General features: G+C 46.5%; 2 protein-coding genes across 8 annotated transcripts in view; one reads left to right on the forward strand and one right to left on the reverse strand.

Moving 5' to 3' along the window:
• The window catches only part of ZYG11A (zyg-11 family member A, cell cycle regulator), a 100,292-nt gene that overhangs the window by 76,924 nt on the left and 5,865 nt on the right, over window positions 1–17,503 (forward strand). Inside the window, exons 15-16 of one of the 2 annotated variants that reach the window (XR_004623079.1) lie at window positions 13,654–13,690; window positions 16,603–16,900. The gene's annotated coding sequence lies outside the window, so the exon portion shown is untranslated. Of the gene's footprint in view, window positions 1–3; window positions 24–13,653; window positions 13,691–16,602; window positions 16,901–17,503 lie in introns of those variants that run through there. The other variant, XR_004623080.1, reaches the window with a different exon arrangement.
• The window catches only part of ECHDC2 (enoyl-CoA hydratase domain containing 2), a 20,863-nt gene continuing 4,368 nt past the window's right edge, over window positions 1,009–17,503 (reverse strand). For 2 of the 6 annotated variants that reach the window (XM_019795844.2, XM_019795846.2), the window contains exons 2-10: window positions 14,964–15,031; window positions 14,803–14,890; window positions 12,162–12,248; window positions 11,281–11,373; window positions 8,687–8,746; window positions 8,303–8,490; window positions 4,183–4,233; window positions 2,570–2,617; window positions 1,010–1,652 (exon numbers count right to left, since the gene is read on the reverse strand). In XM_019795844.2, the coding sequence (XP_019651403.1) occupies window positions 1,575–1,652; window positions 2,570–2,617; window positions 4,183–4,233; window positions 8,303–8,490; window positions 8,687–8,746; window positions 11,281–11,373; window positions 12,162–12,248; window positions 14,803–14,890; window positions 14,964–15,031 (761 nt within the window). In that variant the 3' untranslated portion in view covers window positions 1,010–1,574. Of the gene's footprint in view, window positions 1,653–2,569; window positions 2,618–4,182; window positions 4,234–8,302; window positions 8,491–8,686; window positions 8,747–11,280; window positions 11,374–12,161; window positions 12,249–14,802; window positions 14,891–14,963; window positions 15,187–17,503 lie in introns of all 6 variants that reach the window. The other 4 variants (XM_019795845.2, XM_034652839.1, XM_034652845.1 and 1 more) reach the window with 4 other exon arrangements.

A 17,503-nucleotide genomic window follows, 5' to 3' on the forward strand; every position in this document is an offset into this window, starting at 1 on the left:
TAGCTGGCTGGACTCTTAACTGGGGTACTGTGTACCATCTTTTGGAATCAGGTGAGGCTTATCCTTACTCTGAATCATATTCCAAATTCTTGCTCACCAGTGTCCCACTGGATAAGGGGAATTTGTAACCTGTTTTCTTCTACAGTTCTGAAACTGCACTGTATTTTCTCTTATTCACTGTTCTGCATAATTCCAAAAGGCTGTCTTCATTTCCTGACCTGGGTTCTAGTACTTTAGAACAATCTGGTACCAGATACTAGCTCTTGCTAATGTGAGGATGTGGTAGGCGCTAGTGCCTGTTGAGGCACCCCTCCAAGTTTTACTTCATTCACAACAGTCCTCTGGAATAGATAAGTTGTATTCTCCCCATTTAACAGATAAGAAAAAGGAAGCTCAGTAAAGTGGTTATTTTCCACGGAGTAGTTACAGTTAATGCATAGTTCCAGCTAATATGGTTGGTTCTGGGCTCTTCTGTGTTACTCTTTCTTCCAGGAAGAGAGTACACAGCCTTAGGCACACTTGTATTTAGCAGCATATCAACAGTGTTACTGGTATATATCTGTGCCCTTGGCTACGTGTCCCTAGGCCAGGCGTAGGCCGGGAAGCTCAGATGAATTAAAGAACAGCTTAAGATGCAGCCTTCTCTTCTCCTACCTTGGTACATGCGTTTATCAGCCCCCATCATTTCTAAGTGTATCATCCTCTTGCTTACCTTCACTCTTGCTGTTCCCCCTCAGCCTTCTTCTCCTCGCCACAAATGCCTGTTGAACCTTCAGGCTTCACTCCAGTTTTATGTGCCCATTTCCTGACCCTCCATTCTCTTCCTCAGACTTAACTGACCCCTTCTCAGTGCTCCTGAAGGCTATGCACCGCAGCCATCATTTGATTCTTATAAGAACATTGTACATTACAATATAATAAAATAAAATTAAAAAAAAAATGGGCAAAAAAAAAAAAAAAAAAAAAAAAAGAACATTGTACATTAATAATAACTCACATTTATTGAACATGAGGCATTGGCTTTTTTTTTTTTTTTTTTTTAATCCTTACAGCAGTTTCATTTTGCAGATGAGGAAGCTGAGGCACACAGTGAATGGCAGAGAGCTGGGATCTACAGTCTGATTCCTGATGCCTGTTCAGCCACTACCAGGGTTTCTGTCTTCTCTCTATTGTATAGAGGAAGAAACTGGAGGGTTCTTACAACCTTTTGCCATCTCTGGTGAGCACCCAATAACTGAGAGGCAGAGATTAGGCCTGAGAGCCAACAATACAAAGGCCTGGAGCAGTCTGTTGTAATCCTTAGTTACCATTTGAGTAGGGAGAGACAGATCCTCTCCAAAGCCAGCTTGATCCCAGTGATTATCTAGCCAGGATGAGGAATTATGAAGGTTGTTGTAGGTGGCATGGGCAGTACCTTGGTATCAAACACCATTCCAGTTGTTTTCTGTCATCCTTGTCCTTGTGAGGAGATTGAAGCCCAGAGAGGTGAAATGATTAACAGTTACCCTGCAAATTTTCCTTCTGGATCCTGCCCTAGAAGGCTGGCGTCTCCCATAATTATAGTTAAATGGGAGTCACTTGCCAACAAATCTAGGGGGCCGCTTCTCCCTGAAGGCTGCCATGCCCTCGAGGCGGTCCTGGGTGGGGATGTTCTGAAACAACAAGACAGAGTATTAATTTTGGGCAGAAATGCAGGGCCAGAGGCCAATAAAGACTTGCTCAGAATTGTCCCCCCATGACAAGGTCAGAGTCCAAGTCTTTCCATTGTCTCTGAATCTGGTGACGGGCCAGGCAAAGGTATGGGCCTCAGTGGCTCCTTGGTCTCCTGGGGAAGGCAGGCCACATCTCTAGTATCTGAGGCCTATCACATTAGTCTCTTGCACGCTGCTTACATGCCTCCAGAAAGCTGAGTCTACAGCAGTCTGATATGCAGCTGCTTGGTAGAGAAAATCAGTTAAGTTTTGCAGTAAGAAATCTGGGTTTGAGTCCTGGTGTGTAGTTAGTTCACACGAGGTTCTGCAAGTTCCAGGACTCCTTGTGTAAGAGTATTCTGGATATTTGTTAACCTGGACATTATTTTTGACTCACCCAGGAGTCCAGGGCTAAGTGAGTCTGCCCCACGTCACCACCATCCCCACCCCCCCTTCTCCCCTCACCCGCATTGAACACACACAGTCTGCAGGCTATAACCAAGGCCTTGACATCTGAACTCCAGCCTCACCTCTACAGCAGCCACTGGTACGGAGATAGTAGAAGTGGCGCTTTGTCAAGCACCTACCTGTGTGCTCTGTGATTGTGTGGCACCAAGTGGGGCAGGATGTAACGCTATCAGATGGCTGAGGAAACAGTCCCAGAGAGAAGCAGTGTGGTTTCCCTGGGACTGCCCAGGCTGATTGTAAGCAGTGTGGTTTCCCTGGGACTGCCCAGGCTGATTGTAAGAGACAGTGGTCCAGAGTCTAACTCTTCAGGTTGGGAAGAGCCTACTAAATCGGTCGTGTATTGCATGAGGCTCCCCACTCTGGCCTGGCCTCTGCCTGGAAGTGTGCGCAGACTGGCAGCAGTCACGTACCTGGGCATAGCATAGTCCTTCAATGGCCATCCCCGATGCAATGTCCACCTGTGAGAAAGAAGTGGTGCCTGGATCAGCCTGACCTAAGCCACCTCTGTCTGCACTGAGTGCCAGCCCACCCTACTGCCTACACCCCCATTCCCTACTGTTTCATGGATTCCTCCAGCAAAGTACTACTGAGGCTTACTGTATGCCTGTCCATATGAACAGAGATGATTATGATAAGGAATTTCCTACCTGGAGAGGGAACAGTTATTGTAATGGTGATAAAACAATGTGGGGACCAAGGAGGGTGTGCTTTGAAAACAGTGGGGAGGATGGCATTCAGCCTGGAGAGCTGAGGGGGAGGGTAAGTGCAAGCCGTGCTTCCACAGCCAGTGTTCCCTCTTCGCATCTGGCTGCCTCTCCATGCCTCCTGTCCCTCTTGGTAAGGGAACCCCACAGGCTTTCCGTTGCCCTGAGGAATAACATCCTAGGCTTCTGTGGCCGGGCCTCTGTTAACTTTCTAGCCTCTACTAACCAGTGCTTACTGTTACTACCACTTGTAAGCACTGTTCTAAGAGAAGTACCATGTATGTATAAACTCATTTACTTTTTACAGCAAAGGTTATTATCCCTACTATACAGCTAAGAAATCAGGCATAGAAAGTAAAGGTCACAACAGTATATGGAAAAGCAGGTCTTTGAACCCAGACAGGCTAGCACTGGAGCCTTTGCCCCTAAACTCTGTGCTGTGTAGTTTCACTCATTCCTCGCGCCATTCAGTCAAATTGCTTATTTATACACCTCTGTACTTTTGCTCATAACCTTTCTCTTTTTCTCGAACCCTCATCCTTTCCAAGGCCCAAATCTACAAAACATCTCTAACCTAACTCTACACAGTAGTAGCCACATCAGTAGCACAGCTCTCACCCCTCCAGGGTGTCTGTTTAATATCCCCCCTTTTCTTAAAGTAATCTCCATACCCAGTGTGGGGCTCGAACCCACGACCCCAAGATTAAGAGTTGCATTCCCTACTGACCAAGCCAGCCAGGCACCCCTACTTGGTATCCTTAACCTTGTATTAGTGGTTCTGTGTATACCTTTCCTCTTTCCTCACCTTGGGGATAGTGACCATATTTAACTGATCTCTGTATCCCAGTTCTCAGCTCAGGTCTAGAGTCAGTGTGTAATGAGTGAGTTGCTGAGTAAGTTGTCTAAGGATGGATTAACTTGCATCCAAGGCACCACCCTGAGCCCTATCCTTGAGGCCAGCTTACCACCAGCACAAACCCAAGAACATGACCTGGGAGCCCCACAGAGCTGCGTTCTTATTACTCACTTGCTTTCTGACCCCAGACAAGTCATTTACCCTTTCTGGACCTCAATTACCTTCTCTCTAATGGAGGGAGACGAAGATAAAATTTAATTTAGGATGTCACCTGGGCGAACTTTACATTTTGTGGGTGGGTAAACTAAGGCACAAAGAGAGAGGTCAGACTCAATGTCTGTTATAAGAGTTCGGTTTCTGAGTTCTTTCCAGCTGTGCTTTCAATCTGCATTGGCATGAAAGCACTGCCTCCCAGCCACCCCAGACTTTAGTGGACCCAAGTCCTGACCCAGAACCTGCTCACCTCCATTCCTCTATCAATGGCTACTTTGCCCAGACGCACAGCAATGGGTGCCTAAGGAAAAGAAAAGAGAAAAGGCTTGGTTGAGGGGATTAGTGCTGACAGTTGGCTGGGGAAGAGGGTTTGGAATAAAGAGAGGGACATAGCATGGTTGGGGAAGAGTCATGGAGAGGGAGATCGGTCTGGGTTAAGTTCCATCTATTCTACTGACTGTTACATTTTATTAGTGTTAGTACCTACTGCCTCTCAGTTGGTATTCTTATCTATAATGAAGGAGGCTGACTGATCCTTGATCCTCCCAATTCTGACTATCTGAGGTTCTTGTCATTTAATCCATCCCACCAATGTGTATACCATGCTACAATTTACTTGTCTAATGGTGCTACCCACCCTCCAAGGATGGTGCCATCTTTAATTGAGGCTCAGGGAGGTGAAGCACTTGGCCATGTTTGTCCAGAGAGTGGCAGAGCTTGGATTCCCAGTCATGTTTCCCACTGCTGCTCTGTTCCCCTACTCCCCTCATCTTGGCAGATGCAAGCCTCCACTGCAAGAAGGTTTCATCCCAGCAGAGTAAACAAAAGGTCCAGATTGGAGACTTAGGCTTTGTGGAGTCGGAATGGTCTGGGCTGAGATCCCAGCAGGGCATTTTACACAGCCTCTTGGAAGCAAGTGCAACTGAGCGGCCACCTTTGCTTCACTGGTCTTGCTTCCAGCTAACTTGCCTCTACAGGCCTGGCACTCCATCCCCAGGCTCACTTCCAGGCAAAGCCTGCATTTATGTCCTCTGTTGCTTGTACTGTATTATTTGAGGTTTTTGTAAGTACACCTTTATCAGGAAAAGATTTTTAAAGTCTGTTACCACGGAAGCCATAAATGAAGAAGCTAGCTACATAAACATGAATGACCTTATATTGGGAAAAATGCCATGAATAGAAGAAGTCAAAAATTGAGAAGATATATTTGTGATACTTCTGACTGGCAGATGTCCTCTTTTTTCCTCCCCTCAAAGATTTTATTTATTTATTTGACAGAGAGAGAGAGAGCCAGCGATAGAGGGAACACAAGCAGGGGGAGTGGGAGAGGAAGAAGCAGGCTTCCAGCAGAGCAGGGAGCCCAAGGCGGGGCTCGATCCCAGGACCCTGGGATCAGGCCCTGAGCCGAAGGCAGACGCTTAATGACTCAGCCAACCAGGCGCACCTGGCAGATGTCCTTGATTTACAAAGATCAGGCATGATTTTTTAACAAATATTCACAAGGGTAGTACACAGAAGAGGAAATGTAAACACAAGGATTATTCAGTTTTACTCTTAAAAGAAATGCAGCTCAAAACTATTAGGTGCCCCTTTTCACCTAAGACTAGATAAACAGTAAAATGCTGGTAATCTCACTGTTGCTGAGATTCAGGTATTTGCTTACATTGTTAACAGAGTAAATTGGTACAGTGCTGAAATGGGAAACTCTCCAAAATGGGTGAAAAAAAAATCAAGGTGCATACTAAGTATGTATATTATTATCTCGTTTGTGTAAAAGATGTTGGTGTGACATGCCTTTGGGGAGAAGGGTCAGGAGAATGGAGAACTTCGCTTTTTGATTTATACTTTTCCATACTGTTTGAATTCTTTACTATGCATATTTTAATTTCATGTTTTTTAAATGTCTCTTAGAACTGGATTAGCCTCTAAAGTTGTGTTCCTTGTCCCCGAAACCATCTTAAAAGGAATTCAGAGTTATTTAGATATGTGAGTATATGTGCATAATATATATTCTTCTATATACAATGAAAATTTCTGGAAGAGTGTGTAAGTTAACAGTGGTCATCTCAAAAAAAGTTTTTTAAAAGAAAAAAAAACAGTGGTCATCTTTGGGGAGAGGGATTGGGGAATTGAGAGCTGTTTTGGTGATCACCTGTCCTGGTTTTTGAGGGACTAAGAGTTATCAGGATGTGGGACTTTCACTTTTGACTGGGACAGCCTTGGGAAGACAAGGTCACCTGGGTCGCCCTGCCTTTTTTTTTAAGATTTTATTTTTTTGAGAGAGTGATTGAGAGAACAAGTGGGAGAGGGGCAGAGGGAGAAGCAGACTCCCTGCGGAGCAGGGAGCCCGATGTAGGACTTAATCCCAGGACCCTGAGATCATGACCTGAGCCGAAGGCAGGTGCTTAACCAACTGAGCCACCCAGGTGCTCGACCCTACTTTTGATTTTTACTTTATGCCCTTATTCTTCTTGTTTTGCTTGTCATGAATATGCGTTGTTATTAGGTAATTACCTAATAATTACCTAATTATTCTAATAAATTACCTAATTCTCACCAACCAAAAGTAAAAACTATATAGATATGATATGTGTGTATGTATTGAAAACATACATCTTTTTCCCTGAGTACACTGTGGATATATATACCGTTTGACTCCCTAGTCTTGGTGGTTTAGCCACTAGAGAACAACCAACTACCACACACCATCCCTAACACCCCATCCAGGAACCCTCATTCTTGGCACCCAATAACTCGGCTAGAAATTGAAGATTGGGATTAGTGAATGTACAAGTAATTTTTGGTAAGCTGGTGTCTTGGTATACACAGCTACTTTTAAGTATTGAATTACTAGTAATTATATTAGCAGAATACCATTGTTTTAGTATATTCAAAAATCTGAAATCTGAATCCTCTTGGATTCAGTTTATGCAAAAAGACAAACCCTATCCACAGTCTTTATAGATAACCCCCCCCACACCATGGAAGTGCAGTCAGCTATGCACCACCTTGAGTCACTCAGAGTTTTGTGTTGGTTCAGAGACTTTTTGCTCAAGTGTAATAGAAATCTGGCAGCATTAAAATGGTCTAGGTAACAGCATCAGATTCCATTTGTATGTGATGAAGAAAAAAGAAAGAAAAGAAAAAGAAGACAAAACAAATGCTTTCTTTTAGACCAAACTATTAATTTTTTAAAAAGTTATTATCCTTACCCTCAAAGACGACCTCAAAGTTAGAACAAGAAGGGTTATTTAAATTTAAGGGAGACAGAGAAAGATTTTTTCTGAAATAAGATACTTATTTTTGTGATTAATTAAAATACTTTTATCTGTTAATATATGGTTAACAGTTTTATAAACTTATATCTTTGTTTTATAACATGTTTGTAAATTTTTTGTGTTGGAAATGCATTTGATATTTAGTTTGAGTTTTAAACATTTGTATATATTCTGCACTCTTTAGAATACCAGTTTTTATATTGCATTTTGTATTATGCAAAATAAAAGCCCAAATACCAGTATTGTCTCTTTTTCTGGTATTGCAGTCACTTTTTTGTGACCTTGATTGAGCAAGTCACTTAATCTTTCTGGGTCTGTTGTATCACAGATACAACACGGATAATCAGCTCAGCTGGACTATACTAGTAATTGAGAGACTTTCAAAGTACATAGGATTGTGTCTGATGGATAGGAAGGGCTCCATTATGGACTAAGTCAGTATTTATTATAAATTCTAAAACCTAGCTCCATTTCAAGCTGCTTTCATATGGAAACTTGGATCCCTCTCGGTCCTCTTAGAGTAGTGAGAGGCTGCCAGGTCCTTGGAGACTCCATCAGCCAGATCCTGGCGTGTCCTGCTGGAGTCTCTGGACTTGGCGGCTGGTAGGGCTACACGTAGGCTGGGTCCTAACACATGTCTTACATGAGGTATTTCAGGAATTTCTCCATGCTGCAGTGTGGTTGGAAAGATAAGCTGGTAGTTCTTTATCTGCTTTAGAATTTTGCCTTTTAAGTTTTGGGGACATTTGATTACAGTACTGTCCAATGTAGTAGGCACTAGCCACATGTTGCTATCAGCATCTGAAATGGGGAAGTGTAACTGAGAAACTAAAAATTTTTATTTTTAAGTAATCTGTACACCAGCGTGGGACTTGAACACCCAACCCTAAGATCAAGAGTCGTGTGCTCTACTGATTGACCAGCCATGTGCCGGGAGAAACTAAATTTTTAATTAAATTTAAGTAGAAGTCTGGATAAGTGGCTCTTGTGTGGCCCCATGAGACATACCCCCTGGCCTCCCCACAGGTATGTGCCCCTCGCCCCCCATGGCACAGGCCCTCCCCTCCCTCCTGTACTGGGCTGCAACCACACCTGGGGCAGGATCTCCTGGGCCAGTTCTCGTGCCCGATGGTAGGCGGCGTTGCCTTCCTCATTCTGGGAAACAGCGTGGTTCACCAGCCCCAGGGCGTGGGCCTGTGCACCACTCAGTCTTCGGCCTGTGAAGATGAGCTCCTTTGCCAGGGCCACCCCCAGGCATCGAGGCAGCCTCTGAGTCCCTCCTGCCGGGATGGAGCAGGGTTAGTAAATAATTGGGAGCCCAGAGAAGACCAGTTTGGGAGTCAACCAAGACTTCTCAGAGGAGCAGATTCTGAGTTAGGATGGAAGGGCAGAGCACAGGGCAAAAGAGGAAAGCAGGGAAGTAGCCTGGATAGAGTGGGATTGAGTAAGAGAAGGATGGGTGCTGTGGGTAGTTACCTGCTCCCGGGAGAAGCCCTCGGGTGGTCTCGATCAGCCCCATGACAGCTGAGGAAGCTGCTTAAACAGAACAGAGTGAAGCGCCCACACTACCCTGCAGTGCCAGTCCCCAGAGGGAAGAGACACCTGCCTCTAGGCTCTGCTCACCCCTCCAGCCAACCACTTCCCTCATGAGCTGGCCCCGGCAGACCTTTCCAGACCATCTGCCTTGGGAAGAGTCCTAGCGTGGAAGTCAGGAGGCTCAGCCCCTCATCCTACTTCCCCCAGCGGGGGAGGTATACATCCAGGCAAGTCTCACCCTGAGCCTCATTCATAGGTGGAAAAAATATGGTTACCCCTCTTCTGCCTTCATCAGAGAGCTGCTAAGGATCAAATGAGGTAATGGTGCTTGTAACAAGGAAGGGGTTCTTGGAAGTTGCCCAATGCCTATTTGTGGGTTAACAGATTCTCGGTCCCATGGACCTCTTACCTCTGGCCTGGCATAAAGCATCAGTGACTCCTGCTCCCACCACAGTTACTCCCCCCAGCTTTTCATCAACCCGAAATTTCCCTGTGTTCAGTCCACATCTCCTTTTTTTTTTTTTTTAAGATTTTATTTATTTATTTGACAGAGATAGAGACAACCAGCAAGAGAGGGAACACAAGCAGGGGGAGTGGGAGAGGAAGAAGCAGGCTCACAGCAGAGGAGCCTGACGTGGGGCTCGATCCCATAATGCCGGGATCACGCCCTGAGCCGAAGGCAGACCCTTAACCGCTGTGCCACCCAGGCGCCCCCACATCTCCTTTTGAGTTCTGCTTCCTCTAAGGAGCTCTCCTGGAGTGTCCCACCACACAGGCTTCTCCTGAATTCCCTCACAGGCCATCTGAACCATACAGTGTGGCCTCAGGGAATGGCCATTACTCCCGCCTATAAGGGTTGGTTGTTTTTTTTTTTTTAAGATTTTATTTATTTATTTGACAGAGATAGAGACAACCAGCAAGAGAGGGAACACAAGCAGGGGGAGTGGGAGAGGAAGAAGCAGGCTCACAGCAGAGGAGCCTGACGTGGGGCTCGATCCCATAATGCCGGGATCACGCCCTGAGCCGAAGGCAGACCCTTAACCGCTGTGCCACCCAGGCGCCCCCACATCTCCTTTTGAGTTCTGCTTCCTCTAAGGAGCTCTCCTGGAGTGTCCCACCACACAGGCTTCTCCTGAATTCCCTCACAGGCCATCTGAACCATACAGTGTGGCCTCAGGGAATGGCCATTACTCCCGCCTATAAGGGTTGGTTGTTTTTTTTTTTTTAAGATTTTATTTATTTATTTGACAGAGATAGAGACAACCAGCAAGAGAGGGAACACAAGCAGGGGGAGTGGGAGAGGAAGAAGCAGGCTCACAGCAGAGGAGCCTGACGTGGGGCTCGATCCCATAATGCCGGGATCACGCCCTGAGCCGAAGGCAGACCCTTAACCGCTGTGCCACCCAGGCGCCCCCACATCTCCTTTTGAGTTCTGCTTCCTCTAAGGAGCTCTCCTGGAGTGTCCCACCACACAGGCTTCTCCTGAATTCCCTCACAGGCCATCTGAACCATACAGTGTGGCCTCAGGGAATGGCCATTACTCCCGCCTATAAGGGTTGGTTGTTTTTTTTTTTTTAAGATTTTATTTATTTATTTGACAGAGATAGAGACAACCAGCAAGAGAGGGAACACAAGCAGGGGGAGTGGGAGAGGAAGAAGCAGGCTCATAGCAGAGGAGCCTGATGTGGGACTCGATCCCAGAACACCGGGATCACGCCCTGAGCCGAAGGCAGATGCTTAACTGCTGTGCCACCCAGGCGCCCCTATAAGGGGTTTTATATTCACTCTGCTATCTACCAAAGCCTTGCAAGTTAGTTGCCCTAAACATGGGCACATGAGAAGCACAGTTGGAGTGTGAGCTGACTTGGTATTTTGATGCCCTTTGTTATGCATCATGTAGATACAAGCTGTCTCTATGCCTGGAGGTACCCATTTCTAAATATTCTACCTGTAGTGGCAGGGGAAAGCAGTGAGGGGAAGGGAGTGGCACCAGATAGCCCTTGGACTTGTAACCATCAAGTCATTAAGGTTAAAGGCAATCATCTTCATCCCCTCCCTGCACTCTTCAAAGCTCAACCGCTGTGAACAAGTAATGCAAACCTTAGCTGGTCCCAGTGAACCAGAGAGCAATGTTCCTGCCCAGGCATGTTTGCGAGTAGCTGGGCCGGTGACAAACTGCCCCTATGACTCTGTGCAAAACATGACAGAATTGGCTTGCATAGAACTGGAAAGTTGAACAATTAATCTTTGTCCTCAGTCTCCCCTCTCTCTTCTCTCTTTGTCCTCTAGCCAGTTTGCTCTGGGGTTGGTAGAAGCATTCTTGAGATGAGGGAGGCTGGTTCTGAGAGGTGACAGGTACTACAGCGCCAGGAGGGGAACCAGCTTATGCCAAACTCTATCTCCCGCGTTGCCTTTAGTTTTGCTGCTGTTTGGAAAGCCCAGAGTAGTGGCTAACTTTGCAGAGTCCCCAGACTTACTCTGGTTTACTTACACCTCCCCTCTCACCCTAGCCCTCCTCTCCTCCTGCCCAGTACCTGCCACTCGGAGGTCACAGGCCAGGGCAAGTTCCAGGCCTCCACCCAAGGCAAACCCGTCCATGGCTGCGATAGTGGGCGCAGGGAAGGCTGCTGTGGAGATGAAGAAGGGCTCAGCCTGCGAGTCCCTGGCATGACCAGGACAGGGACTTAAGGCTGGGGAGGGGCTATGGCCTCATTGGTTCCAGGTTTGGAACCTATAGCCAGGTTATCTTAGAAGTAGGTTTTCCTGTTGGGGAAAGTTTGGGGAATTAGCTGGGGTACTGGAGTGGGGAGATAGGCTAGATGTTCCCCGCTCAGGCCCACTTTCCTGTTGGCCTCCCTGGGACCAGCCTTTCTGTTCTGTGTGTCAAGCCCTGTGCTGGGTGCTGGGAACATAGAATTGAATAGATATGGGGAAGGCAGACCTATAAATAGGCAGTGATGACCCAGGGTGATCAGTCCTCTGATAAAGCTTAGAGAACAGGTCAGGGAAGGCTTCCTAGTGGTCTTAAAGGATGAGTAAAAAGTTCAGGTGGCCAAGGAGGGAAATTCCAGGCAAAAGGAACAGAAATTGTCAAAGCCTGAAAGCATTTTAGGAGAAATTTGACTTCTGTGGAGTAGCTGGGCTTGAACCCTGAGGGTAGAGGGGTGGGGGATTAGAACTAGCAGGACACAAAAGCTGAGAGCCAGAGCTCCCTCTGAGGGAAACACCCTCTGAACCTCCTCTTCACCCTCCTCCTCATAGAACCCCTTGTGCCCATTCCCCCTGGGAGAGTCCTCTGTCTTTCCACAGAGCTTACAACAGAAACTGTCCTTTCTTGAGAGGATGGCAGGTGGGGTAGCTCTGGGATCAGCAGGGCCCCTAAATGCCCTCCTCCAACCCACTTCAAGGCCCTCACCAATCTCATTCATCAGGCCTCGGAGCCGCTGGACAAAGATCTCCACTTCGGCCTCACTCATCTGCTCCCGCTCCTTCAGGTCTGCACCTGCAGATGGTGAGGGGTTGGTGACAGCCTTTGTGACATGACCCATTACTGAATACCAGACTGTTGAAGGATCTAGCAAAGGAGACTTGAGAAGAAGCAGCCAGAGAGGAAGGCAAAACATCAGGAATGCATGGTCAAGGAAGCCAGGGAGTTAAAGGGGGCTCGTGGGTCAAAAAAGGACAGGTGCAGCAACAACAAAAAGATAAGTTGGACATCAGAATGAAAAACTTCTTTGCGTCAAAGGACGTTATCAAGAGAGTGAAAAGACAACCCACAGAATGAAAGAAAATACTAGCAATCACATATCTGATAAGGTAGTAATAATCTAGGATACATAAAGAACTCCTAGAACTCAACAACAAAAACCGCAAAGTACAAGGGACTTGAATAGACATTTCTGCAAAGAAGACACAGATGGTCAATAAGCACAAGAAACGATGCTCAACATCATTAGTCATTAGGGAAATGCGAACCGAATCCACAATGAGAAACTAACTTCACGCCGTTTAGGAGGGTTATTAGAAACAGAAAACAAGTGACGGCACGGATGAGGAAGACCCCAGTGCGTTGCTGGTGGGAATGGGAAATGATGCAGCTGCTGTGGAAAACACTCGGGTGGGTCCTCAAAAAGTTATATGTGGAATTACTATATGATCCAGCAATTCCACTCCTAAAAATTAAAAGCAAAGACTCAGAGACTTGCACACCGGTATTCACAAGAGCCAAAAAGTATAAACAACCCAGTGCCCATCAAGATAGATAAACAAGGGGCGCCTGGGCGGCTCAGTCAGTTAAGTGGCTACCCTCGGCTCAGGTCATGATCCCAGGGTCCTGGGATCAAGCCCCGCATCGGGCTCCCTGCTTCTCCCTCTGCCTGTTCCTCTCCCTGCTTGTGCTCCCTCTCTCTGACAAATAAAATCTTAAAAAAAAAAAAAGATAAAAAAATGTAGTATATATACAGCGGGATATGATGCAGCCATAAAAAGGCATGAAGCTCTGCCGTGCTACATTACAGAGGACATCACGCCAAGTAAAAGAACCCAGACACAGAAGGACAAATGTATGATTCCGCTTGTATGAGGTGCCTAGGGTAGGCAAATTGATAGAGATAGAAAAGTACAACAGAGATTATCAGGGGCTGGGGGGGGGGCAGGGGAATGGGGAAGGACTGCTTAATGAGTACAGAATTTTTGGGGGATGTGAAAAAGTTCTGGAATTGGGCAGTGGGGATAGTTGCACGGCCTTGTGAATGTATTCAGTGTCAATTTTATACTTAAAAATGGTTAAAATGTAAACTCTGTGTGCTGTATATATTTATCACAACTTTAAATGTATAAAATAATATTTAAAATGTATTATTTCCAGTTTTATTGAGAAATAGTTGACATTGATTATTTTTTAACAGGAGGGGTCAGTGTGGTCCAAGGAGGCTTGGCAGTCAGGTAAGATGAGAAGCAAGGGCAGGATACAGTGGCATGGAGGTGGGCAAGGACCTTGGTGAGAGTAGTGACCATGGCGGAGTCATCTAAGGCCAGATGGCAGGGGACTGAGGTAGGAGTAGGGGGTGAATATATTGTCTTCAAGTCTGAGGCTAGGAAGTCAGAGCTGAGAGCCCTTGCAATTCTTTGATTAGCTCCAACCCCTCAATGACAGATGGAGAAACTCAGGCCCAGAGAGGGGTAGGGGCGATCCCAGGATTCCAGAGCAAGTCAGGGACAGACCCAGACCTCCTACAGCCCCCCCCCCAACTTCCCTGTGTTTAGCTGGGATAGTGGGGACCTTGATAGAGAAGATCAGACAGGGATAGAGCCAAAGGAAGAGGCCAGAGTAGAGTGAGGGCCTCATCCAGGGCAGCTGGGTCAGGCAGACCGGTCTGCATACTTGTACTGCCACGCCAAGACACCAACTGGGCCCTGTGATTCCCACAGCTCAGACCTAGGGACCAGCCACATCCCTTTGAAAATACCTGAAAATCATGTTCTTCCCATCGAGTCCATCCATGGCCTCTTCCCACCTCCCCTTGATCCCTGCTGTCCCTTCCCTAGTCACCCCAGAGTTGGTTCTTAGCTCAGCCCAGCACATCTCTCACTCACTTGCTTCTTGTGGGGATGGGATGTTTCTTGTCTTTGAAACAGAAGTTCATGGTGCTTGTCCTGTTGTGAGGACCGAATCGTCCAGGGGTGGTGGAGAGCCATGGTGACAGGGACTGAGATCTTGTGGGTGGGCAAAGGGGTACAGAGTCCCATCTTGGCCACAGACATTATGAATGTCACTGGACTCAGTTTCCTCATTTCCTCAATGAAGGGTCAGAATAGATAATGGCATAGCAGAAAGAATAAGGATTTGGGGGGTCAGAGGGAACAATTTAAAATTCTATTCTACCTCTTACTAGCTGTATAACACTAGGCAAGGAATTTTACCTTTGAGTATTTGAGTTCACATCTGTAAAATGGGAATAATAAGTCCTATGCTAGAGCTGACCTAAGCCCCCGACTCCCTGTAGGCTGGGGGTATCCTGCTGAGCCCCAGGGTAGGGGCAGGGGAGGAAACCCACCTGCACAGAACACGCCCTTCACTCCACTTCTGAATAGCAGAACACGCACTTGCTGGTCCTCCCGCAGCTGGGCCAGAGCTTCCAGCAGCTGCAGAAGAGACCTTGTCAGATACCTCCCAGGCCAGCACCCCCCCCCCACACACAGTGTCGCCCTTTCTCACCTCGCTGACCAAAACGTTCCCCAGGGCATTGCGGGCACTCGGTCTATTCATCAGAATCTCAGTGATTCCTGCAGGTGACAGGGCAGCCTTGGGTGAACCAGTAGGTCTGCTCACTCCTGGGATGGGGTCTGGGGGCAGCAGCCTGGGTTCTGGGCAACCTCAACCCTTCATGAGCACTGTGACTTGGGGCAAGCCACACACACCCAGGCTTCAGTTTCCCTGACTATAAAATGGAGAGAATAACCCCTTGTTATTTCTGCCTCAAAGAAGTGGAAGAGCTTGTAAACCCCATGGATCAGTCTTTCTCCTGTACCCTTTGTGAGCAAAGGGTCTATCAACCCAGAAGTCTGTCCTATTGCTCCCTCTTCCTCACCCATGAACTTTTCTCAGTTTCTTTGACCAATTCAATCTCTTAAATAGATCTTAGATCTTTCAGCTAACATCCCTCCTTGCAGCCAGTAACCTGGTATGGTCTCTTTCCTCTACTACATGGATCACGCAACTGGCCCTCTTGCCTGTCGTCTTGCTCCCACTCCCCTCCCCACATTCATTCCCTCATTTGGGTCAGAATCCTCTTTCTAACCCAAATCCAACCATGTCCTTTTAAGTCAAATTCCTTAATACCACCCCAAAGATCCCCCTTCCCCAGTCTGGCCATTGCTTCCCACTCTAGCCTCAACTCACCCCCACAATCTGGGCCAGTTGTAGGGAAGATTGACTAGCTCTGGGCAAGGGCTCAAATACTCTTTTTTTTTTTTTTTAAAGAATTTATTTATTTATTCCACAGAGATAGAGACAGCCAGCGAGAGAGGGAACACAGGGGGAGTGGGAGAGGAAGAAGCAGGCTCATAACAGAGGAGCCTAATGTGGGGCTCGATCCCATAACGCTGGGATCATGCCCTGAGCCAAAGGCAGACGCTTAACCCCTGTGCCACCCAGGCGCCCCAAGGGCTCAAATACTCTTATACCTTCTTGGCTGTTTTCCCTCCTGTGTTTACTAATCCTTTAGCCTTCAAAGGCCTCTTATTATTTTATCCCAGGGTTCTTAGCCTTGTCAGTGAAACAGGCAGTATTTATTAAGATGGCGTTCTCAGTGTGAGTTGATCTGTGACACAGAGAAGGGACAATGACAGTTTCAAGGCTCTCAAGGGACAGAGTTTCCAGCCAGGAGTTACAGAACTGTGATTCAGGACAGAAAAACATAACATTCGGACTAGGTGGGCTCCTTAGCTTCCTCAGAAACCTTAAAAAAAGTTCTTTGAGCCCAATAGAGGCTCTGGAGGCCCCACAGGACTCAGATGTTCCCAAGGTCTTCTCCGGCTCTAGTGCTCCAGGAGAGAAAATGCTGCAACTCTGGGGAAGGGAAACTCTGGTAGGCACAGAAAAACCACATTAGACTCTAGAGGTCCAAGGCGTTTGTGGCAGATAGATTCTAGACTGGGCCCAATCTTCATATCCTCAATAATCTCCTTCCCTGGAGAGTGGGCAGGGCCTGTGAATTGCTTCTAGCCAACAGAATGCAGCTAAGATCGTAAAATATTTTGTCACTTCCAAAATTGGGGTTCACTTATATGGCAGAGGTGATGAGGTATTAGTTCCATGATTAGGTTACAATTTATGTAAGACTCTGTCTTGCCAGGGCTCAGTAGACAAACTAGTGGGCCTACAGAGAGGTTCATGCAGCAAGGAACTAGAGGCAGCCCCAGGAGCTGAGAACAGCCCCCAGGCCAAGAGGAGGAAAACAAGACTTCAGTCAGTCCGACAACCACAGGAGGTGAGTTCTATCAACGGGAGAAGCTTGGAAGCAGATCTCTCCTCAGTCAAGCCTATGATGAGACCGCAGCCCTGGCCAACTCCTGGACTGTGGCTCCGTAAAACCCTGAAGCAGAGAACCCGGCTAAAATGTAATCGGACTTCTGACCTACAGAAGCTATAAGGTAATAAATGTTTATTATTTTACAGTATTATTAAACAATTATTAAATAATTAAGTAATTGTTATTAAATAATTTTAATTATTAAATGTGTATCATTTATAGTAACGTTTGTGGTAATTTGTTATGTGGCAATAGAAAACAAGTGTAGTCATGACATCCTGAGATTGATAGAAACTTTCCTCTCTCCTCTTCACTTTCCTGTTCTGTCTCCTTTCTTTCTGGCTGACCATCTCCCATATTTCATCTCTATCCCTTCTCTCCATCTTTATCTCCTTCTCGCAGAATACACATAGGGTGCTTGGCTCAAGTCACAACTTAGCCATTCGCCTTGGGCAAGTTGCTTTACTCTTCTGGCTCAATGCCCTGATCCATAAATAAAGATAATAAAAAGGTTGTTATGAGGATTAAAAGAGATAATGCCTTGGGGTTGCCTGGCTGGCTCAGCCAGTAGAGCATGTGATCTTGATCTCGGGGTTGTAAGTTCAAACCCCAAGCTGGGTGTAGAGAGTACTTAAAAATACAATACAATACAATACAATACAATACAATACAATACAATACAATACAATAAATAAAATAAAATACAATACAATACAATACAATA

The sequence above is a fragment of the Ailuropoda melanoleuca genome, chromosome 2 (assembly GCF_002007445.2).
Source record: "Ailuropoda melanoleuca isolate Jingjing chromosome 2, ASM200744v2, whole genome shotgun sequence".
Lineage (NCBI taxonomy): Eukaryota > Metazoa > Chordata > Mammalia > Carnivora > Ursidae > Ailuropoda > Ailuropoda melanoleuca.